The sequence below is a fragment of the Triturus cristatus genome, chromosome 12, assembly GCF_964204655.1.
Source record: "Triturus cristatus chromosome 12, aTriCri1.1, whole genome shotgun sequence".
Classification (NCBI taxonomy): Eukaryota; Metazoa; Chordata; class Amphibia; order Caudata; family Salamandridae; genus Triturus; species Triturus cristatus.
In genome coordinates this window covers 743,499,053-743,523,800 of record NC_140595.1, presented here as the reverse complement: position 1 = coordinate 743,523,800, position 24,748 = coordinate 743,499,053, and the positions used below count along the sequence as shown (strand labels likewise).

Here is a 24,748-nt window from a genome sequence, read left to right as displayed (position 1 = left end):
CGGAGGGATGGCTTCTTTGGCCGTTCTGTCCTCCAGGACTTTCTGGTGTGATCTTGGTTCGCAGACCCACCACCGGGGATGGTATTGCTTGGGTATCTATTCTAAGGTGAGGAATCTAACTAACGTGTTTCTTTCAGATGAACAAGTTACTTACCTTCGGTAACGATGTATCTGTAAGAAACATTAGTTAGATTCCTCACCGACCCACCCATCCTCCCCGTTCTGCGAACTGACATCTAGGGTTAAGGTTATTGTTATAATGAAGACAGACCACACACGAGGTAAGTGTGACTCTTTATTCTGATCATCCGCTCTCCACACTGAACACAGAACCTACGTTTCACAACATTCTAAGGTGAGCTTCCACTGCCAGGGCGTACCAACTGGGTCAGCAGTGAGGGGGGAAGTGGGTTATACCATATAACACTGATGGAGATTATAACACATCTCCTTATGTGGGGAAACAAATGGAAAGGCTTCACGGATGAGGGAGTTAACAACTCTGTCTTTGCTCCATGTCTGTCCATTCTCCAGGCGAACTACATTGCGACCACACTTAACCACACCCTGGGGTGTATGGTACTTGCTGCGTCCTGGGGGAACATGAGTGGGAATTTTAACCTGTACAGTGGTGCCCGCCTTGTACTCCTGGGCTTTAACGCCATGCTTCTGGTCATACCATCCTTTGTATTTCCGTTGGTGTTGAGAAATCTTCACTCTGCTCTTACCAAGGTCGGGGACAACCCTTCTTCCTCCACCCAACCACCCCGGGTTCATTTTGGTGCAGGGTTCCCTCCCTCTTAAACAAGCAAAAGGAGACACCCCTGTGACCAGATTGGGAGTGGTATGGTAAGACCAGATGCACTCTCTTAAAGAATCTTCTACATCGAATCCACTGGTGATGGCCAATTGGATGTGCTCTTTGATAAGCCGATTGGCCCTCTCGACCAAACCATTGGCTCTTGGGCAATAGAGAGCAGTTTTCTCATGCTTAATATTGAGATTCTCTAAGAACAACTTCATTGTGTCTGAAGTAAACTGCACCCCGTTGTCTGTCACCAATGTTGTTGGGATGCCCTCATATACAAAGACACTCTTTAAAAATGAGATAAGGTTGCTTGTCGTGGTAGATGAAGTAAATTTGAAATTCACCCAATGAGAGGTATAATCAACAAGAACAAACATGAACCTCTTTTGTGTACCCAGGATTTCCATAGGACCAATAATATCAACAGCTAGTTTTGTCCAAGGAACCTCCGGCACTTCAACCGGGGATAAGGGAGTATTGCGTGTGATATTGCTTTTGTCACTATTAGCACAGCTAATGCACTCCCTTACTTTTTGTTCAACCATAGAGTCCATTTTTGGGAACCAGAAACAGCTCCTAACTTTGTTCTTAGTGAGGCTCCTCCCTAAATGACCCTCGTGTGCCAAGTCGATAATTTTGTTTCTCAAACTCCTGGGAGGTACCGCTCTGTTCCCTCGATGTACCACTTCCGACAATATAGACAATTCATACCTCACCTCCCAAAAGTCCTTGACAGAATCTGGAACTTGTGAGCGAGTCTCAGGCCACCCATTAACAATAAACTGTTTCAGAATGCTCATTTCACTGTCTTCTCTCACACTGGCGTCCCATTCTTCTTTACTTAACGCAGGCAGATGTACGGCTAAAATGGGGACATCCAACTGTTCCTCACTAGAATAATCCACCAGGGGTGCCCTAGATAAATAGTCCGCAATCACATTCTCTGGACCTGGGAGGTACTCCACCTTAAAGCAGTAGTTTTCTAAACCCAGGACCCATTTGGAAATTCTTGGGGAATTGTTATGTACACTTTTTGACAAGAACATGAATGTCAGAGGCTTGTGGTCTGTTTGTATAACGAATTGCATCCCCCATAGAAAAAACTTAAAATGGTTGACGGCCCAGTAGCACGCCAACGCCTCCCTCTCGATGACTGAGTAGTTTTTTTCCGCTGAATTGAGGGTTCGTGATGCAAAAGCTAGAATAGTATCTTGGCCTTTATCCTTTTGTGACAGCATCGCACCCAAACCTTTATTGGATGCATCCGTGGTGAGAATAGTTTTTTTCCGTGGGTCGAATGACCCTAGTGCAGGTGAACCAAGGATACGCTCTTTTATTGACTTCACTATCGTGCTGTGTCTCTCCTCCCACACAAATTCTCTGTCTTTCTTTAAAAGTTCACGTAGGCCCTCACACATATCCGCAAAGTTTTTCACATACTTTGACATGTACTCAACAAGGCCTAGGAAGGATTTAAGCTCCTCTTTGCTTGAAGGGTTTGCCGCATCCCTGACCGCTTGAATCAGACTGTGCTTTGGTTTAAACCCCTCCTTGGATATGGTGTGACCCAAATAATCCACAGAGGTCACTTTGATCTTGCACTTATCCAGTTTGACAGTTAACCCCGCTTTAGACAATCTCTGGCACACCATGTTGAGAGTATCATCATGTTCTTCCTCCGTTGCCCCATACATCAGTATGTCATCCTGGAAACACAGCGTGTTTCTTGTACCCTCCAATATCTTTTGCATTACTTTTTGAAACACGGATGCGGCCGAAGCCAGCCCAAAGGGCATCCTGATGAACATGTAGGCCCCAAACGGTGATGAAAATGCCGTTAGGGGTCTTGACTCAGGATGTAACTCAACCTGATGGTACGCCATCGATAAGTCTATGACAGAGAAGTAACATCCTTTGCCCATAGTGCTCAGCATCTCATTTATGTTGGGCAGTGGGAACCTCTCCACCCAGATATTGTCATTGAGACTGCGCAAGTCCACACAAACGCGAATACCACTGCCATTGGCTTTAGAAGCAATAACTAAAGGAGCCAACCATTCTGACGCCTCTATAGGTTGAATGACGCCCATGTCACACAATTTATCTAACTCGCTTTTGAGGACTTCTCTCAGCCGGAAGGGAACTGGGCGCGCTCTATGGACCACTGGTTTTGCGCTACTTTTGACTTTTATTCTGTGTTGGAAATCCTTCAACTTTCCCAATTTTTCGGTGAAAAGATCAGGAAACGCCTCTTGTATAAGGTTATTGCTATTGGGAATGTCTACTAGGATGACCTGATTCTCATTGTTGGGGTCCAGGATGATACCCAGGTCTTTCTGGTGTTTCCACCCCAACAGGTTTGCACCCCTCTCCACAACATACACCTTGCCTACAATGGTTCTACCCTTGAAGTCTATGTGACTACTAACCATTCCCACTAAAGGGATGGGGTCTCTAGTGTATCCCTCAGGCGATATATCAGGGGGAACCAGCATACCCTTGTCACACCCCAAGGAATTTTCAAAATCAGCTAGGTTAACCAATGTAAACGGTGAACACGAGTCCGCATACACCTCAAGAGGCTTGTTGTCAATGAGAATGACACATTTAGGATAATTTGGCCTTTCTAGATCTTGGCTATCTTTCACCTGAAAAATGAATCTAGCTTGCGATTCCCCACTGGTGCTTACATTTCTAGCAGGGCTACTTGAGCTAGAACCCTCCCTGCACACTCTGGCTAAATGTCCTCTTCTATTACATTTTTTACATAAAACCCCCCGCGCAGTACAAAAGGGGCTGTTGGCCAGGTGGTTATTGCTGCCACACCTAAAACATTTCAACCCTTGGGTCTCCTTTCCAGGATTACTGTATGGTGTACTTTTACTCTCTTCTCTCTTGTTAACCTTAAAAACGTCTCTCTCAGGCCCTTCACTCTGAATGGCTGCCACAACCTCCTCTTTAATTTTCATTTCTCTAACACACTTGGCGGTGTGCTCCACAGATTGTGCAATAGAAACAGCATCCTTGAGGGATGGGTTTTTCGCCAACAGTTTCTCTTGTACTTTACCACTATTAGTACACCTTACAAGTTGATCTCTTATAAGGGAATCGTTCAAGTCACCAAAATCACACAATTGTGTAAGGCCTCTCAGAGCAGCTATGTAATTATTAATTGACTCCCCCTTTCCTTGGGTGCGACTAAAAAACTTATGGCGTTCAAGCACCACATTGACCTTGTCACCAAAGTGTGACTCCAATTTCATCATAGTAATGTCGTACACATCAAAATTTTCCTCCTCTTCCAACTCTGGTTCAGGTAAAGTTTCATAAACTTTCCGTCCATGAACGCCCAAATTGTGTAGCAGGATGTGTTGTTTGCGCAGGGGAGAGAATCTTTCACCCCCCATTGCGATTAAATAGGACTCAAATAGCTTTGTCCAGTCTTTCCAGTGTATTTCTGGATCACCACAGTCATTGAGGAAAGACGGAGGTTGACTCATGCCAGGAGTGCCCATTTCGTGAGGTTCACCCAGATGAAACACTATATTACTTGCACACTTGACCCCAACTAGAGGAAATGCAGTATATACAACACGGCTTATGCAGGAGGAGTCACGCACAATCAAACGCACAAAGGTGTGCGAGTCACCCTGGGAGATTCCTCAGCTATAAGTGTAAGCATAGACTGACAGGAAAGTGTGCGTGCCACAGATAGACACGCTTATGCACGGTATTTGAGATGCACATCAACTGTGTGCATATCACAGAGGAGGATATTCACGCAATGAATATGGCCATGAATATTTTACTACACGACTATGTGCGTGCATGGAACAGAAACGAAAACTGGTTGGACCTTACTTGTGGATAGAAGGCTTAGAAGGTCAGAAGGACTGGAGCGCCGGTAGACTGGAGCGCCAGTGGAAGGGTTTTCCCAGCGATGACACACGAGACTGTAGACCGGCCCTGGGAGTGCTGGTGCGCTGGCAGACGGCACTCGGGGCGGAGCAGAACGCCCCCTCAGGAAGACAGCCTCACAGGAAACAGCTGAAGCAGACGGAGCCGACGCCGGAGCTGACACACTCAGGCAGCCGTTCCCCTCGAGGTCGATTGGCAAACCTCCCTTCAGGGATGGAGCGCAGCAACTCCACCGCAGGTAATCTCCACACGAACCGCTGGCACCAGAAATCGGCATACGGAGCTAATCACGCCCCTCACTGAAAAGCCGAGGCTCCACCCGCAGGTGAACTTCAAAGGACCCGCTGACACCAAGGATCGGCACCCGGGGCTAATCACGCCCCTCACAGAAGGCTGAGGCGAACGTCGTCACTCTCCTTCTGACTGGAATCCCTCTCCTTCCACCTGAAGTAATGATGCCAGCTGACACCGCCTCACCTCACGTTACTCGGACAGTGCCACGAACGAACAGAGTCACCGGCACACTGACACTGAACAGTGACTCCAACCCAAGATTTCCTCTTGCTTGGGCACTTAGCAGGAGAGAACACGATAAAAGGGGAGATGACCAGCTGCCCCCTTCGCAGTCGTCGCCAGTGTTATAATGAAGACAGACCACACACGAGGTAAGTGTGACTCTCTTTATTCTGATCATCCGCTCTCCACACTGAACACAGAACCTACGTTTCACAACATTCTAAGGTGAGCTTCCACTGCCAGGGCGTACCAACTGGGTCAGCAGTGAGGGGGGAAGTGGGTTATACCATATAACACTGATGGAGATTATAACAGTTATCCTTTTCAGGCCCCTAGATTTTATTTTTGGCACCAGTGTCGGTCTTTGCATGGCTCTGCGTTCCTGGCGCGGAAAGCTATGTACAAGAACTGACGTCAGCGCGCGAGGGCGGCGTCTAAGTACTCGACGTCATTCCGGCGCACGACGCTGACGACGGACGCGGAGCCGCAGACGACCCTAGCGACGCGCAAGGGGTATTGCTGACGAAAAATCTTCCGGATCCAGTCTGACGCCTGGGGATATTCTAAGGTGAGGAATCTAACTAACTAATGTTTCTTACAGATACATCGTTACCGAAGGTAAGTAACTTGTTCTTCCAGTCTGAAAACTGGTGAGGTTTATGAGTGATATTTCTAGCCACGTTAGATGTTTTTAATGACCGTTTTCCTATATTTAGAGATTTTCAACATGAAAAAATAAACTCTTTTTCCATTTCTAGCCTTCTGTAGGCTGCAAAGTCAATTGTTTATGTATGTGCATTTTCTTGTCTACAAAAGGACTTGCACATTATAAAGATATATATTTTGCAAAGTGCACCATAATCGTGCATGAGTATTGTGCTTAATGACGAGATGCTAACTTGTTTTCTGTTGAGGAATGACTCCTGTCTCTGATTGTATAGGTTGGCCAAATGTCAGGAGGAGACACATGAACTGGCAGCAGCCAAGAAAAAGTTGGAGTCGCAGCGCTCTGAGATGGTGGGTCGCCTGCAAAGCATGATGCAGTCGCACTGGAATGAGGCACTTCGGGTGTTAATGAGTGAGCAATCCCCACAGGCCATTAAAGTTTGCCAGGTGAGTCCCATGCAGAAGGGCAGGAAATCCACGAGTACTTACCCTTTATCAAGAAACGAAGCCTGTTAAGATGTGGATGTAAGCAATTGAGAGAGGCGAGGATAGCCGATTATAAAGTTGTCCTACCATGGTCATTAAAATTAAATGTTTCCCATTCAACTGCAATCTTGGCCACCATTATGACGAATGATTTTGTTGATGCAGTCACCAGACGTGTAACTGCCACCAACTGGGCCTGAGGGACAATATACAAATATGGGAATCAAGACCAAGTGAGTACCACACTGTCAACCATTAAAAAATATGGTGGGGAACTTGAGGATGGGGGGGGGGGGGGGGGGGGGTTGTGGTTGGAGGGTAAGGTAAATGATGTAAAAACATGTGCTATTAAACAATCCCCAAACTGTAGTGGCAGAAAGTCAGAAAGTTGTGGTTCTGACTTCGGGTGGTAGCCCAACGGCCTGTTTAAGGAAGAATGGTTTTTGAGCGGTCTGATCTTATCAGTTCTGGCTTGATAATGCGTTTGCTGACTCTTAGACTGACTCTTATCCCTGATGTTTTCTTTATTTACACGTCATTCTGTCTTGATAGGTGGAGAAGAGGCTTTCTGATTCCTGCTTGGCTCTACATGACTCTAAAAAGTCCTCAATGCAAAAGACCATGGCTGTACCTCCATCTAAGTCTGAACAGATGCTTCCCTCTGAATACACCCAGCATAAACTGTTTCAGGGCAATCTAATGGATTCTTTGAGCAGTGCAGCCTCGGACCTAAAAGCAGGGGAGCATATTCCAAATATGTCATCGCGAAGCACTGCTTCAGTCCATGGAAAGCCAAAGGCAGCAGTGCAGTCTCTCCACCGTGGACTTTCTGAGCTGTCAGTAGACTCTGGTATTATGGGAGGAAGTCATGACCACAGCACACTTAACAGCTTGAGTTCTGAGTTGATGGTCTCAAAGGGTGTCTCTTTACACCCAGCAAACCAGAGGTCTTCCCAGAAACCACCTGGTAAAGAACCAGAGCATCCCTCAAGTTGGAGTGGTCATGGCCCCCAAAGTGTTGTTGGGGGCAGCGTTTCCAGTCACTATCACAACAGGTCAGAAGATTATCGCAACTTTCTGCTTGCTAACCAAAGCCATTTCTATCCTCTGATCGCCAATGGTCATCTCACAGCTGATCTTAGTCAGTTGCTGAACCACAGCTTCGCCAGCCAGATGAGCTTCAATCCCCTTGAGCCTCAGCCAGATGAGACCGGATTGTCTACAGGTAGGAGGTGAAGTGCTCATCACTGCTACTCTGCTTAGCGCTTAACTATGAATGGCACAGTACAAGAAGCTGCCAAGGTTGTGGCTGTGTTGGGTGTTCGAGATATTCTGGTCATGACCAACCCTTTGGGTTAAAAGTAGAGTAATTTTGGGATCCTGCTTATTTTATCTGATACATCGTAATCAATATTGTACTTTGTTTTCTTCTTTGAAGATTATTTACAGCTAGTTTAGTGGGGGATCTCTGGTACTGCACTGAAACGAAATTGTAAACTATTTGCCCTTACGTGTGCCTAGAGTACTTAACATTGTAAATAGATGTCTTTCAAATGCCTCACTATATGATGGCTGGAGAAATTGAGAAGGGACCAGATGCTAGACTTTCACCGAAAGTAATTGCCCTGTCCCATGCCTCATTTTACAAAAATGTCTTTGTTTGAGGTACAACTTTTATTAAGTGTCCGGCCAGGACACACACTGTGGGTGTGTCAGTGGTGCACAGCTAATATCAACCAGGCCTTTGAAACTGCCCTTTTCAAGAAGGTTGAGACTCCGGAATGAGTGAATGGACAAGTGAGGTGAAATATATGAAAGCTGAAAGAGTGGCTAGAGGTATCAAATAAGACTGAATGAAGCAGGGTGCAAAGCTACGAATGTGAAACCTTGAGGAGCAGGAAGGGAGATTGTCCATCACACAGAAGAGGGCTTTTGAAATAAAATGTCCATGTGATATAATTAGGCTGTTGAGGAGCGCCAAGAGGATGAACTCCAAGACTGTTGCATTCTTGCACGTTTCAGATACAGAAGCTAGGGATGAATGTTTTCATTTTGATTCATTTAAGTCTATTACATCTGCCTTGTAGGTTTTCTCTATGTTGGCAGATTAAATTCTTTTTTGTGTGACTTTAGCATATGAAAGTTGTTAAATATCAAGATTTTACTTTAGTTTTCCACACTGGAATAAAGTGACTTTAGAGACCTAGGACTCTGTGATACCAGAGTCCAATTCCAGCAGGACAGATGTTAAGATCCTCTGCAATTCTAGCCTGGAAGTAGGTTTTGCTCACATTGAGGATAGTGGTTCTTCAGAGATACAGTGAATACAACATGCTGAAAGAGACTGTTATCAAGCCACTGCCCGCAAGGGTTCGCCCTGGTCTATTGAGATTTCATGGTATAATGTACCAAGTATTGTAGTGTGCCTTGGTGGGGGTGTTGTCGGGGTGAGAGCTACTGTCTTAATGAGGGGGTGCTACAGTGTGCAAGATTGTGTTGGCATTTTTTTAAAAATCCCTTTGGGAAAGACCTTTAAGAGCCTGGAGGCAAATTGTGATAAGAATGCAGAACATTTGCCCTCATATGGGATTTGCTGTTGTGACTGAGCTGCCCTTAAATTTGGAAGTCAATGAGTATGTACAAGACCAGTAATAGTGGGTGATGGTATTCAAAGAGAACAGGCAGTCAAGAGTGTGATCAGCTTAATGTGCTGGACGTTCAGCAAATTTTAAGAAGCCCAGGTTGACCATGGTTATAATCTCTTCTGACGCTAAGGAATTTGGGGGAACATCAATTCATATATTCTGGTTGCCAATTATGAGGTCCTGTTTTGATGCTGAGAGTAAATACATTACCAAATCGAGGAAATCCGAGAATAAGGCAGCTACTGACTTTGAATACTAATGGGATGTTTTGGATGATTACCTGTCTGACAAAGTCTAGATCAGGCTCTAAGAGAAAAGAAAATGCATAATGAGATGCAAGTGCTCATAATTCGCAGTCCCTGCTGGGCTAGGTATGAGATGTACACGCCTTAGATGGTACTAGAGAAGATGAGTAGCACCTAAAGCTTTAGTTGAGCACTTAACACCAAACTTATCGATTCAGTGAGTATGTTTTGCAACTCCCAGGGTTTTTCTCCATTTGTTATGTTCACCGTCTTCCGGTGTTATAGAATATTGTCTGCCACTTTGTGAGGATTTATTGTTTTATGAATTGTGTGTGTTCAGTTAAAGTGGGTTTGTTGTGGTAGAAATGCTTTCAATTTCTACTTTTTCCTCCATATAAGCAAGGGGAGGATCACAAAGTATAGTCGTGCTCAAGTTGCCTCCTCTAATTTCCACCGTCACCAGCTCCTGTTATTCACTGCACCTGTGCCAAGCAACTACAACGTCTTAAGGCAATACTATCAGAAAAGATACTTCCTCTTGTTGAGCTTCCCTACTTAACTTTACATATTGTGCTATAGCCAAGTTGTCATCCACAGGACCAAATATTCCTCTTTCTCATTACTAATTGCATCCGGATGGAACAGATACCACATTCACCCTAATTCTCAACAAGCTTTAATCAGTTTACTAGATAGACTTCTGGCTGCAGATTCCTTACCTTAGAATAATCCCCAGGCATCAAACTGTATCTGGAAATTCTTTGTGCTCAGTACCACTGCACGGCAGTGGGTTCAGGTCCACGTGGTGTCGTTCGCACCAGAAGTGACATTTGCGGTGCTTATATAGGCGCTGCACCAGCATGCTGACTAACGTCTGTTCTTTTCTTTCCACACCAGTTAGCTCAGATCCAGGGAAAAGCTACTCAGTCACTTTTTGACCTACCTGTTTTCAGCCGTTTTGTCGAAGATGTTTGAGAATGTCTCCTAGTGTGCAGGATGTCACCAGAAAGGCAGGGTTTAAGCCATGCGGCGCCTGTCAAATACAGATGTTGGCGTCCGGCCCTCATTTGGTCTGTCTGTCTTCAGCGTGACCACGACATGTGAGGACAGCTGTGCCATGCACCCTAAGGCGTGAGGGAGCTGTCCCTTAAGCTGCTCTTTGCCTGACATTCATAGACTTATTACAATCCAGGTCTCATGAGGAAGGTCCAGAGATTGCTCACGATTTCGGACCTGATGATTGTCATCCCACTCCAAGCCTTCGGGTAAGTCCCACAAAAAGAATTTGTCAAAAGTTTTCGACTTCCCCATGCAAGTCTTCAGATAAGTCGCAGGGCCGTCGGCACTCGTGGCCTTGCACCTGTCCCGTCTCCGCACCTCCCGAATTTGGGGGGGGGGGGGTGGAGCAATACCTGTCCAACTAAAGGAATTTTGAGGCCATGCTCGTCTCCTAATTTTTGGGAGGCCCGAACCCTCTAGAATGCCTTTGGGCCCCATGGGTCCGAGAGGGACACCTACCAGTCTTCTGCCCACTGATTCTCCCTTGGCACCATTCGGGCCCCCAATGATCCATTGACTGATCTGCAGCGGTGCCAGTTTAGCATCCTCGACCTTCCCTGATGCTTGCTCCAGTGCCAATGCCAAGCATCTGTGGCCCTGCCCCATCATCGTTCCTGACTCAGATGCAGAGTTGGACAGTAATGGTCTTAAGCCAGCACTGGTTGGGGCAGACTTCCCATATCATGCGCCAGTGCCTTATTCTTATGACCAGTTTGGACTGGACACCTCCCCAGGCACGTGCCTAGTCTCTCCCCCTACCGTGGCTCCGGAGGAGGGTACCTCATTTTCAATGGTGCAAAGGGTGGCTGAGGTTCTAGACCTTACGGTACCCTCAGTGGCAGACTAGTAAAATGTCTTGAGGGAAGTGCTTCAGGCGGGAGTTACACCACCGAACAGTTACTCCCATACAATGAATCTCTTACCACTGTCCTACTCTAGCCTGGTCCAAGCCTGCAGAGGAGCTCCTGTTCATAGTACAATTGCCCTACACCATTTCCGCAACCCAGGTCAACCCAGCTTCCTCAATCACTACTCCACCCTGGAGAGCTGGTGGTCCAGGCCTCCACCTCTAAAGTTGACACCAGCTTATTATGTACCGCTCCCCCGGATAGGGAATCCAAAAAGCTTGATACCTCTCTTTGGGAAGAGTATGTTCTCTTCCACCAGCCTGGCACTGCAGTCAGTGAACACCGTGTTCCTCTTGGGCCGATACTCCCATTCCATCTGGGACTCTGGTTAGGAAGTGTTGCCAATGATCTTGGAGGAGGCCAGAGCCATACTCTTTCAAGCAATTGCTGATGGAAGGAATGCAGCCTAGTTCACAATATGATGTGGGCTACACACGACCGACACGCTGGGCTGAGTGATTTCCTAGTTGGTGGTCCTTAGACGCCAGGCCTGGGTGAGAACCACTGGCTTTTCGGGGGATGGCAAGCTTCGCTCATGGATATGCCCTTTAGTGGCTCATGGTTGAAAATAAGGCAGACTCCGCGCAATAGCGTGTAAGGACCTCAGAGCTACGGCCAGGTGTGTGGGCCTGTCCATCGCCCCTTACTAAACCCAGTCTGCCTTCTGCCCCTTTCTTGGTCACGGAAAGGGCTTCTAACCAAATCTTTACACGCCCAGCCACCCTAGCCAGTAAACCGCAAAATCTTTTTGTGGCCAAGGACGTGGGCCCACATGCAACGTGGGACAAGCAGCTAAAGGTTGAGCCAGTCCCGCACCCTCACTCCACCCCACATGCCCCCCTGAAAGCCACAGCTTCCAAATCTCTTTAGTATGCCCACTGACCAGTGGGGGCAGGATATGCCATCCTCTGCACCACAGGGGGTCAATAACATCAGAAAATTGGGTTTTGCAGCTCGTCCAAAGGGGCTAATCACTCCCCTTAGTGGCCACCCCCCTCCCCTTAGTGGCCACCCCCTACCTATGCAGCCTACTTACAAAAAGCTGATGGAGTACCACCTCTCTCTCTCCTTGCTCCATCAGAAGGGGTTAACTCTCTTGGCCAAGGGAGCTATAGAGAAAGTACTGAGAAAGTACTGGCATCAGTTGCGGTTCTTGTTTAAGCTACTTTCTTGTGCACAAGATTGACTAAGGCCTTTGTCCTAATCTGACCTGCCCCTCCTCAGTCTCTACCTGAAAAAGGAGCAATTCAAAATGCTCATGCCAGTCCTGTCTGCCTTGGACCTAGGAAACTGGTTGGTATCGCTGGACTTACAGGATGCTTATTTTTACATCCCAGTCTTGCCTGCCCTCTGCCGTTACCTGTAGTTCATTGTTGGCCAAGAGCACTTTCAGTTTGCCATGCTCCCCTTTGACCTTACCAGCACCCCTTGGCTGCTCACAAAGTGATGGGGTGGTAGCAGCTCATCTGTGGCGGTCAGGAATTCCAATCTTTCCGTACCTCGACGATTGGGGCGAGTTCACCTTCAACAGCCTATCAGTGGTCAGCCGCCTTCAGACTACAACCCTTCTTCACTTGCTGGGGTTCAGGATCAACATTCTGAAGTCACACCTGACTCCTCAGACACTCCCTTTCATCAGAGCTGTTTCGGCCCAATCCTCTCGATCGACAAGTTCAGGATATTCAGGCTATAATTCTGATGTTTCAGCCTCCATCCTGGATTTCTGTGAGACTGACACGGAGGATGTTGGGCCTTGTGGCTTCCTGCATCTTTCTCATTACACATGCCTGTTGGCATATGAGGGCTTTGCAATGGGACCTGAAGTTCCAGTTGGCACAGAATCGGGGTAATCCCTCTGACATAGTGCAGATATCTGAGGGAACTGCAAAATATCTGCAGTGGCAGACCTCTCTTCCTTCCCCCAACCAGAGATTACTGTGTTGACAGATGCGTCACTGCTGGGGTGGCCATCTGGGAGAGGTGGAGATCCGAGGGCTGGTGTTTGCATGGAGCTCTAACAGAGAGCTGATTCAGCCAATCTCGTTGGCATTGAAAACTTTTCTTCCTTCCATCAGAGCAATGCTGGTTCAAGTGTTCACGGACAACACTACCGCCACGTGGTATTGCAACAAACCGGGTGGGATGAGGCTGTGGACCCTTTGTCAAGAGGCATTGCACCTCTGGATATGGCTGGAACGTCAGGGCATCTCCTTGGTGGTTAACACCTAGCAGGTTCTCTGAACGCCAGGGTGGAAAACTCTGCCATCGATGCCTAGCAGATAACGAATGGCGTTTCCATCTGGAGGTGGCACAAGGTCTCGTCCACGAATGGGAGAACCTTGGTTAGATTTGTTCGCCTTCATTGAATGCGCAATGTCAGCAGTTTTGCGTGCTGGAGTTTCCAAGGCTGCTTTTGCTGGGAGGCGCTTTCCATCTTGAGTGGAGCTGAGGCCTCCTATATGCTTTTCCGCCACTACCACCCTTGTTGACTCAGAGTTCTCAAGGAGATCAGGAGCGACCATGCCCAAGTCTTTCGTGTGGCTTTGAATTGGGCACAGAGTCTGGTATACCAAGCTGTTGCGCATGAGCATCGGTCTTCTGTTTAGGTGCCTCTGTAGTAGGATCTTCTGTTGCAGCAAGCGAGCAGGGTTCTGCACCTGAAAACACTCTATCTTAATGTGTGGAGATTGTGCAGTGACCGTTTTCAGCTTTCGGCCTTTTGCCCAAAGCCTTCATTGCTATCTTGGCAACCTGGCCTCCGTCCTCCAAAACAGTATACGTCTGCCGTTTGAGCAATTGTGTGGCATGGTGTACATACAGACCACTTGACTGTCTTTCTGCACCTCTTTCCCAGGTTCTATTGTTCAGTCTTACGTTAGCCCAGCGCGGTTCCACTTGGGGCACGTTGAAAGGCGGTCTTTCTGCCATCTCCGCATTTCTACGGTTGCCAGATAAGACATTTCTATTCAAGTTCTCTATTGCACATGGGATTTTAAAAGCTCACTAACACATGTTGCCACCAGCACCCTTCATTATACCACAGTGGAACCTTAATTTAGTCCTCACATTCCTAATGTGTGCCCCTATCGGCCCTCTACATAATTGCCTACTGAGGCTCCTCACAATAAAAACAAGCATTTGCAATGCAATAGGTCTCGCATTTTCAAGTGTTTGAGCTTTTGGCATTGTAAATGATAATGCCTTTTTTATGTTTTGAAAGGTTGCAAGCGGTGCTTAAACATGCACTTTGTACTTGTAGTCCTTGCTTACGAGAAGCAAGGCTGACAGTCAAAAAGGCCAACTTTGCTTCTCATAAGCAAAGACTACAAGTACAAAGTGCGTGTTTATGCACCACGTGCAGGTTTTGAAAACACAAATAAAAGGCATTGTCATTTACAATGGCAATAGTTCACACTCTCCCTGCCTCGGTCCCGAGTCCTTTGCGCCCCACCCCAACCCGTATTTCTAAAGCAGGGACCCCTCTATCTGCCCGTGGGTGAGGGCATCTCATAGCTTTAGAAGGGACCCCTTGTCCCTGACCCTTGTCCTCTATGTGAGGGGCTGCAATCCATGGTCGCAGCCATAGGTTTGGCCCTGTATGAGGGTCACTCTGCCTCCGGCCCATCACTCTCAGTAACCGCGGACCCTGCTGCCTGGCACGGCTTAGGTTAAGCGGGCCTCAGCGGCCGGCCTCCTGTCCTCCACAAGGCCCCACTCACTCAGCCTCCTGCCTCCAGGAGCTCCGAAGCGCTGACCTGCTCTTTTGGATGTAATTACCAAGAGGCGCTTTATCATGTCTCTCAGACAGGAGGTGACAGTCTCTGCTGCTCCCAGGGCCCCTGCCATGCTAAACAAATGATGCGGGGTAGAGTGTGTCCGCTACCTGCGGGCCCAACACTCTGTCACAGGTTAGCCCTCACTAATGGGGACTCCAGCAGCAGCCCCCAGGAGGGGCTTCCGTGATTATTAATCAGCCTGGGCCGAGGCTTCAGGTGGGTGCAGGCTGGAGACAGAAGGAAACAATGGGAGGGGGGTGAAGGGGGAAGGAAGGAGGGAGAGACGGTGCAGGACAGGGAAGAAGGGGTGAGTAGAGCCAAAGGAGGGAAAGGAGCACAGAGAAGGAATGATGGAGGGGGGGAGCGGGTGCCGACAGGTAAGAAGAATAGGAGGAGGGAGAGGCAGGTCAGTGAAGAAAACCCGGGGAAGGAAAGAGGACAGAGAAGAGAAGAATAGAAGGAGGAATGACTAAGAGATGAGTTGTGGAGTTGGCTTAAGGATGTGAGACAGAAAAAGTAGGAAATGAAGGGGAGACAAAATAAGTGGGGGACGAATGGAGAATAGGCAAGAATTGAAAGAAAGTAGCGTTAGAGTGTGAGAGGGGGAATGGGGATGGGGATGGACTAGGGAGAGAAAGAAGGAATAAGGAAGAGAAAGAAGGAATCAGCGAGGGAAAGGAGGGATCAGGGAGAGGAAGAAGGATTCAGCGAGTGAAAGGAGGGATTAGGGAGGGAAAAGAGGGGTCAGACAAAAATAGAAATCAATTGAATAAAGGCGAGCTCTAGGAGAATGGGCGGTAGAAAGAAGAATCGGCGGGAATAGGGCACACATGCCTTTGTTTACACGGAAGGGGCGGGCCTGTCACGTTCCTCTTTGACTGGGTCTGGGGGGGTTGGGCGGGGTCACGGCGAGGATCACTGCCTTCCTTGCCCCACCTGGTTACTCCTGGAACTCAACAGGTATGTACACGCACACAGATACCGGGCGTGGTGGGAAGGTGCGTGCGTGGGCTGAAAGCTGCATGACTCTGGTGCAGTGAGGGCGCTGCCCCAACTAGCACGCACACAGACCACCGACTACAAACAGTGCCAGGCCGGGTAGAGGCGCTATACAAAGCAAGCACCAGAGAGGTAAACGTTTACCCTTTGACTTATCGAGTGGCGCACACTACCAACACCCCTGGAGCACGGACCTGCCACATGCACACTGGGCGATGCCCACGTGTAGCTGCGGACTGGCCTCTCTTTAAACATCAAAAATGAACCAGCACCGTAACGCAAAGTTTCCGTCAAATAAAAAACAACCAACACCACAGCACCCCCTTCAAATATAAAAAAATCAACCAGCAATGCAACCCTAGCTCCACCTCCAAATATCAACCAGTAACAGAACACTAGTACCACCTTCAAAAATCAATCCGCACAATACGGACACCCCCTTCAAAAATCAACCAACACCCAAACACTCTACCTCTCAGTCAGATATATAAACCAGTGGTGCGCATGCCAGACACCGGTGAGAATGGGCATTGCCCATTTGTGTGCCTTTTTTTATTTTTTTAAACACGCGAAAGCCAATGCCTGCCGGTGAAATCCTGATCACACGCACGAGCGTGTGGTCCGCTTTCAAAACCCCCTTACAAGAGGTCTCGTGCTGCGCGAGCAGTGCTCCGCACTGCAACGCTAGGCGCGAGACCTAAAAACTGCCTTTTTGGTGGCGACATTTGCCTTGAGGGTCAGTGACCTACACACACACACTATGTGCATTTCCTCCGTACCTTACCATCTATCGCGACAAACTAGTCCTTCGATCAGAGCATTCTTCTTACTGTAGGTGTTCACTCCCTTTCTTATGGGCCAGTCCATCACTCTGCCTTCCTTCTACACTCTGCCTCACCCCTCCATTGGTTGTACCCAAAAGAGTGCGCTGTCGTTCTACCTAGACAAAACAAGAGTTCTGGGTGGAGAATCAGCTCTTTGTGGGGTACGTTGGAGCCAAAAAAGAGGGCGGTGCTGAAACAGACTTTTTTCATAATGGATAGTGCTCTGCATCATTATCTGATACGCATTGGTCCAAAAGCAACCTCTTGTGAAGGTTTGCGAGCTCATTTTACTAGATCTAGGCTGGGACCACTGCGTTAACTCAGAGTTCCTGTCCTGGATATCTGCCATTACACACATTTAAGAAACACTACTGCCTGACTGTCAGCTCTAGCGTGATGGTCAATTTGCCGGTTAGGTACTACAGGACTTTGTAGTCCAATCCATACTGCAGTCATACATTCGGGGAAGTACTGCTTGGGCATCTATTCTAAAGTAAGGAATCTGCTGCTAGTAGTATCTATCTCTATCAGATGAACAAGTTACTTGCCTTCGGTAATGCCTTATCTGGTAGAGACTCTTTTTCGCAGCAGATTCCTTGTCGACCCACCCATCGTCAACCGGTCTGCGGACGGATTCCGGAGTTAAGGGTTGTTTCCCCTTTTAAGGGCCCTGGTTAACGAGCCAGAGGTCCGTGTTATTCGTGACTCCACTCTTCTGGCATTGAAAGTCGCGAAAAGAAACTGTTTTCAGTGTGCAGGTATGATGCCTATAGAGGCACCGTGCACTTCAGTTCCATTGACTCCTTCACAAAGTTTGATTCTTTAATGCTCTGTTAAGCCTGCCATCTCAGAACCATATCAAGTCATCCCAATTTACAAAGTGAATTTTATGGTCCTTTAAAGTAGTGCTACTGCAATACTACTCAGGGAGCTTCCCAATCCTACGACCAGAAACTTCAGATTTCTGTCCTGTCTTTTCTGTGCATAGTTCTCCGTAGTTCTCCATAGACATGCATTTTAGTAGTAACTGTGGGTGGGACCAGCGGGAGTTGCTGAAAAAACTGATATCTGGTATGAAGGTTGAGGAGCTTAGAGATGGACGTGCTAAAACTAGCAAATTCCACCAAAGGGCAAGGACGATTGCTAATCACAAACTACACTTCTGTAGTTACTACAGCCATAAAGTGTCAAGTTAGGCCGGTGTTGGAATAAGTCATGCCCTACATGTGGCCAAACACTGGTACTGCAGCACACTCCCATAGGAAATAGAAGCAGGGGAATAAAAGAGCACCCTGTAGAAACTAATGTAAAGTAAATTAGTTCAACATTTCTTTTTATTTTATTTTTTTTTGTATTAATGTACAATTCTGTAAAAATTTATTTAAGTATGTTACTTGGTGGGTATTTTTGTTATATACGTTTAGCAGTATATTTACTGCACATTTAATGTGATTTGCTATAAAATTGTATTCATTCAAAGTTCATATTTTATATTAATATGCATACGTATTATACATTGAAATAAATGTCATAACGTTGGATATAAATATATGTAGAATAATCAAATGTAATATTTTTCCTATACTTTCCCATATGGAGATATCTGCCATAGTGGTGGAGATATCCACTAACAGGTGCAACGTTACTTGTAGTAAGTTCTGCAGTAGGAGGATCCACCCCTTGATTTGAAGCGATGGAGACAAGAAGGTCTACAACTAGGTGTAACTCTCCCTTTGAAAATGTTCAATAGGAAAAAATGAACAATTGCATCTAGGTGTAGTTGTAAATGTGTACTTTAGTAAATATACCTGTGGTGGTTTATCTTTGTGAATTGGGCCCCCATAATCTTCTAATCGAATCACAGACTACTCCACTAAAGCAGTAACTCTATAAAGCTTCTCTACAAAATAAGTCCACATGTAGATTCAAAATCAAAAGAAGCTTTTCAATTCAACAAAACAAAACCAGGGCATGTACTGTGAAAATCTAACCTGCATTGGTGGCAGTCACTTGACAGACCAATCACCCACCAGTGAATTGACCATAAAGTCAATGCTGTATCGGCACAAGCTTGTGGGATTGCAGATCTCAGCACTCTCTATCTCATGTTTAACATAGCATCTTAACTCTTACAAACATCTTCAATGTAGTTTGACATCCTAGTTCCAGAACAATACACCATCAACAAATGTAGACCCAACAAAAAAAGGAGGTGGAGTTGCAATTATCCAAAAGAAAGGCCGAGCTTCCTTAATCGACTGTATATCAATTTCCTTTCTGTAACTTTTCCCAGTAATGATTAAATCCAGGGAACATTTATTGCTTCTATCATTCAACGCTCCCGGAATACATTTAACTTTGTGGCATCTATGTATACACAATACACACCTAATATTGTTCCTGGCAATGTCCATATATGTTGAAACAAACACAAATCCCCTTTAAACCAGACTATCATCAAATACAGATAGCCCTATTCCAGCCAGACTATGGAAACTGTATTTAAAAACGTCCACTCTTAGTCCTCGATATAATTGTCTCCGCACTTAATGGGGTATCCCCCTCTTCTCTCAGATGGTCAGATCACTCCTATGCTGAAAAAAGATCAGACCCAGAAGACCTACAGAACATAAAACCCATTTCTAAATTACCTTTCGTAAGAAAAAGCCATCTCTATTTAATTTCAGCTACATAGAAAATAACCTCCGAACTTGGTTACCAGTCCGGCTTCTGCCCCAACAGCAGCACTGATGGCATGATACGAGTGCTTGACCATAGATATGTTTATCTGCTCAGTCTACTGAACGTAATCAGCCACATTCTTTACTATTAACATCACACATGAGAATGCTGTAACTGAAAATAATCCACAGCACTCAAATCATTTCTTCCATCCATACAAATAAGCATTTGTCATCTTCTGTGAGCACTCTACTCCAGACTCAGTTTTCATATTTTTTTCAGACTAGATAAATAAAATACTTTGAGCTGAAGACCTTGAGCCAAGATGGGGCCAGCCCCAGATTGTTACTTTTAAAGAGTCTTGCATTTCATTCGTCCTTTTTTGAGGCAATACATTTCAGTGGTGTTGTCCACTTGAATTTATGTAAGACGGTTAGGTCATAGATCCTGTGTCAGGAGGCTTCATGTCTCTATAGGTGCCTAGACTTGCAGTAGATCTTTCTGCCAACCTCCTAGCAGGGTCCATGAACGCCATAGCAGACTAGCTGAACAGATGTCTGCTGGAATGCCACAAGTGGCGTGGCACCACAGACTATACAGCTGTCGACCACAACACCGCTTTGTGATGACACTGCATCTTTCACCTCTAAGTTCAGTGGCAGTTGCTCTCCTGGCACCAACTGCATTAACCCAAACTCCATTGACTGGAAAGACATCTACTTCACAGATTGCAACAATGACTCCAACATTGGTCTAGACACAGATTCTGTCTGTGCTATCGCTTTTGCAACTTGTGTCTCCATTAAGAATCACGCCAGAGCCACATGAACAACATTTGTTTGATTCTTTCTATGCATAGCATCTAATAACGTGATCATAACAGTAATGGTGGGCACAATCCACAGCACATATATTCAGATGAGAAGAGACTGCCTGAAACTACCTCTCAAGTGGAGTGACCTCAGTCTTTGATATCCGTTATGAAGCATGCACCTCAGACGATCTCTATAGCTTCCAAGATCAGTCCTATAATGGCTGCCCCTAAGGGATGGAAATGCCAGCAGATTCAAGTAAACAGATAGTTGAGGTACCCTTGAATTGTTTAATCCTCAAGAAGTGAATGGCAGATTTCCATAGCAGGTTACCTCCAGCATGCACAGTTGAATGAATGAAATACTACTACTAAAACATGAGCTGCTGATTCTGTGCAGCGTTCTGGCACTTATCAGTAGGTTGCTTCTGTCCATCACTTAGCCTTGCTTAAAAAGGAATGTCTAGTCTTCTTTAAATCGAGGTTCAGAGTCCTATTCCCTGAGATCCAAGGGCAGGCTGTTCCAGAGTTTGGTTGTCAAACGTGAAACGGTGCGTCTCCTGCTTTTGGCCAGCTTTATTCTAGTAGTGATCAGGAGCCTTTGATTAATGGAGCACAGATCTATACCAGCAAAATCTGTGCTAACTAAGAAATCACCTTTCTTATATATAGCTCTAAGAGTAAACAGCGAATATTGAAAATGATCCCTTTTCCCACCGGTAGCCACTTAAGCTGCTTAAGCCCCTGACTGATAGAATGTCTCTTGGGATGCGTAAGTTGAGCCGAGCCGCAGCATTTTGTATTTTCCAAAGTTTGATTATTTTTGCAGGGAGACTCAATAAGAGAATTCATGACAGGAAGTCACCAAGGCTTGCACAATCTGCTTTCTGGTGTCCACTGGTAGGGATTTTAAAGACTTGTATAGTAGTTTTAAAAGTCCAAAGCGAACTCTAGTGATATCCTGAATGTGGGAATCCACTTTGCTACTGCGTTCAGGCTGCCCTGGAAGTGCTCCACCAGTGAGCTGTCAGTTTGATGAAAAGTTAGTAATAAGTGTGTGTCATCTGCATACGATACAATCTCTTCGAAAGGAAAGATTTTAACCACAAATTTGCCCTTTGCCTGACCCTCATCCTCTGAAGGTGTTCTAATTAGATCTAGCGGGTTACAGTGTCTGATACTGCTGACAAATCTGTAGGGATGGCAACAGCTTTAGTTCTGACGTCCATACTTAATTTGACACATTCAGAGACCTCAAAGTGCATCTCAGTACCATGCCTAGGGCAAAATCCCGCCTGTGTGGCATGCAGAATATTGATGACTTCTGAAAAGTGCATCAGTTGTTTATTAACCATTTTTACAAGGATTTTGGCCAGCATCGGAAGCAAAGAAATAGGTCTGAAATTAAGAATGGAAATGTCAGTGTTACTTTTCTTCCCCCAATAATGGGAGCACCAACTCTTGTTTCAAACAACGAGTAACCTAAGCAGATTGAAGTTATTGATTAAATAGTTTATTGATAAATATGTTTAAATAAGAAGATGCTTTCTTCAATATCCACGGAGACATGGATCTAATGGAGACCCATAGCTGGCTTCCAGAATGCTAGCTACTGATCTTCGAGTGAACCCGGGGTGATGGTCTTTAACTCTGCTCCCTCCGGAATACATTACAGTGAAGTCAAAGAGTCCATGGGCATATCTTTCCCTGTGGAAAAGGTAGAATTAATATTCTCTACCGTCTTATCCAAAATGAGCTACCAGTTTCTGCTCTTGCGAGTGGAATTTGACTTCTCGTCCAGTTTGAGTGAGAAACTCGACGCATCTACCTTTGCTGCTTGTGACTGCAGTATAAATAGAGAAGGCCTTCAAGCACACTGGGCCAAGACAGGCTCCGACACAGCTTACTTTCTGGACAGCGCATTTCTCCTACTCACCTTGCCTGCTAGTGGAGGGGGGTGTTAAGAGAATGGGGGCGGATGGTAAGGGGACATCTTTTAGCCTCTTGGAAAATTAAAAACTGAATGCTAGGTGGGCATATAACTGGGTCTAATCTGAGGTTGCATGGTGAGAAAAAGAATGAGGAGTTGGAATGCTACCCAGAGCGATTGGCAGTGGTTAGACAAGCTGCCTGCATGCCTCTCATTACCTTTTGTGTGTTTGATGTAATGCATTAAGTGGCCACGGGTGTGTTCCTGCACGAGGGAAAGGCACAGATTTTTTCCTGCCTGAGGAAGTGTGCCCAGGCATGGGTCCATTGCACAGGGGTCCGTGGCCCTCAAGTTATAAACAATAGCTATAGAGAGGCCTTATCTGTTTTATTCTTGTGCTCAGGAGCCCCAGGGGACTATAGATGTGGGTCAACACTAGGCAGGGATTTGTTTCTGTGCAAGGGGGTGCCCGGGCATGGGCCCTTGCTCACTGTCCCACTGGAACCAAGCTGCACACAACTGAAGCATCTCAATCCTTCCGAAACCGATGTTGGGTTCTTTGTGATCCAATTCAGAGAGGACCTAGCTTGGCTATGCGAACTGGACTGTTCCTGTTGGAGCAGGACCAAGGCTGATTCGCATATAGCTCAGTCTAATCTGGGTTGTTCAACAAAGGAATGATGTAATGTTAAGTTACGTGGATTTATAACGCTCATAGCTGCCCTACCAACGGCTTACCAGAGTGCCTAACAGACAGTAAGAGATAGACAAGAAGCCTCCAGCTCTAAAACAGCCAGATATTAAGCTATTTCCTAAAAGTGATGTAACGTGATGTGATGGGTTGGAAAGCTACCCTTGAGCGATTGGCAAGCATTCATCACCTTTTGTGCATTTGGCATCAACAGATTTAGAAGATACACATTTCCACCTACCAGTACATACGCGGCACCGAAAATAACTACGCTTTATGGTAAATAGTTTTCACTACCTGTTCAGAGCAATCAACCAGTAGCCAGAGTATTTATAAAATGTCAAGCTTGACTGGCTGCATGTTTTTCTAATCAAGGAGTGTGAGGGTCTTCTCATATTTTGGAGATTAGCTCATCAAAGCTCCTTTGTCATGCAGAACTTCGGACGCACTTCAATAGACACAATCTATGCTTATAGATTTAGGTTTTACCCTCAACAAAAGAAAGTATGTACTCATTCATGCACATCAGATCTTCATCTATCTATATTCTGAAGGCGTATCCCTCCCATGAGGGAAGAGAAACATTTATAAAACTGGTCCAAGGGCTTAAGTTACAGTACAGTAAAAAAAATACAAACCTTTTCTGGAAATGATTCTACAGTTTCAGTTGAGATTGAAACCCCTGCAAGAACGTTCACTCATGCATTGGAAATCCCATAGGCCAGAGGTATTCAATCTGTGGGGCGTGACCCCCGGGGAGGGGCCTGGAGGCATGGGAAGGGGGTATCACATGTTTTCTCTGGAGTGTTAGTCAGGGACTCTCCTGTGCTGGGAAATCTAAGCCAGACAGACAACTAAACACGCCTTTTTACCAGTGTTTTGCTGCCCTGAAAGAAATGCAAATGTGCACAACTAGCTAATTTTCAAATGTAAAGGATTTGCAGACCAACTCGTTGTGCACATTTGCCTTTTTTCAGGCTAGCAGCACACTGGCCGAAAGGTTGTGTTTAGCTGTCTGCCTGGCTTTGATTTCTCTAGACAGAGTTCTGCTGCAGTTAATTGATCAAATCACTTTTTGAGTGGTACTGCACAGAGTTTACTGAGCTGTGAAGTGATTGCTTTTAATATCATTGTATTTACATAGCACTTACCATCCCTGAGAATGTGTTGAAGGGACAGTTATGTAAAAAAATTGCATTACTTAGGGTCTGGTTATTACTAAAATCTATGGGTCTCATTTCTGATTAAATGGTGTGGGTAGCTCTGCAAGTATTTTTGCTGCGCTGCCCTATGCCAATTCAAAAGTACAGGAATGGACTGTATTTTTAAGATACGGTGCACTCCTGTCCTTTCTGCCGGCGCACAATTTGGTGCCTAGCGCTAACGCAGGCACCCTTGCACCATGTTGCAAGGGTGTCTGCATAGTTGGCAGGATTGTTTTTGTGCAAGAAGGAACGCCTTCATGCGCTAAAACAACCCATGGAGGCCTTTTCCACTTTCTATGTGTGCTACACATAGAGGAAACAATTGAAGAGAAATAAAGATATTTCTCCTCGTAATGCATCCTCTGGGGCAGCGTACAGTTTTGACTCATCCACAGGTTTACCGATCCTTGTAAATCTGAGAATGTGTCAAAACCCATGGGAAAACCCACTGCAACGCCTAACCCCAAGCAATGTAAGGCAACGCACCGACTTGTGCTGCGTTGCCTCACACCATATCTAGGAGGCCATGAAAAGCCACGCAAAGGGACTTTGCCTGACCTCGTAGATATGAGTTTGATC

At 46.1% G+C, this 24,748-nt stretch overlaps 1 protein-coding gene across 4 annotated transcripts in view; it reads left to right on the top strand.

Moving 5' to 3' along the window:
* CNTROB (centrobin, centriole duplication and spindle assembly protein) overlaps positions 1 to 24,748 on the top strand; it is a 303,393-nt gene that overhangs the window by 169,916 nt on the left and 108,729 nt on the right. For all 4 annotated transcript variants that reach the window (XM_085636906.1, XM_085636903.1, XM_085636904.1 and 1 more), the window contains exons 13-14: positions 6,184 to 6,355; positions 6,947 to 7,619. In XM_085636906.1, the coding sequence (XP_085493032.1) occupies positions 6,184 to 6,355; positions 6,947 to 7,619 (845 nt within the window). The remainder of the gene's footprint in view (positions 1 to 6,183; positions 6,356 to 6,946; positions 7,620 to 24,748) is intronic.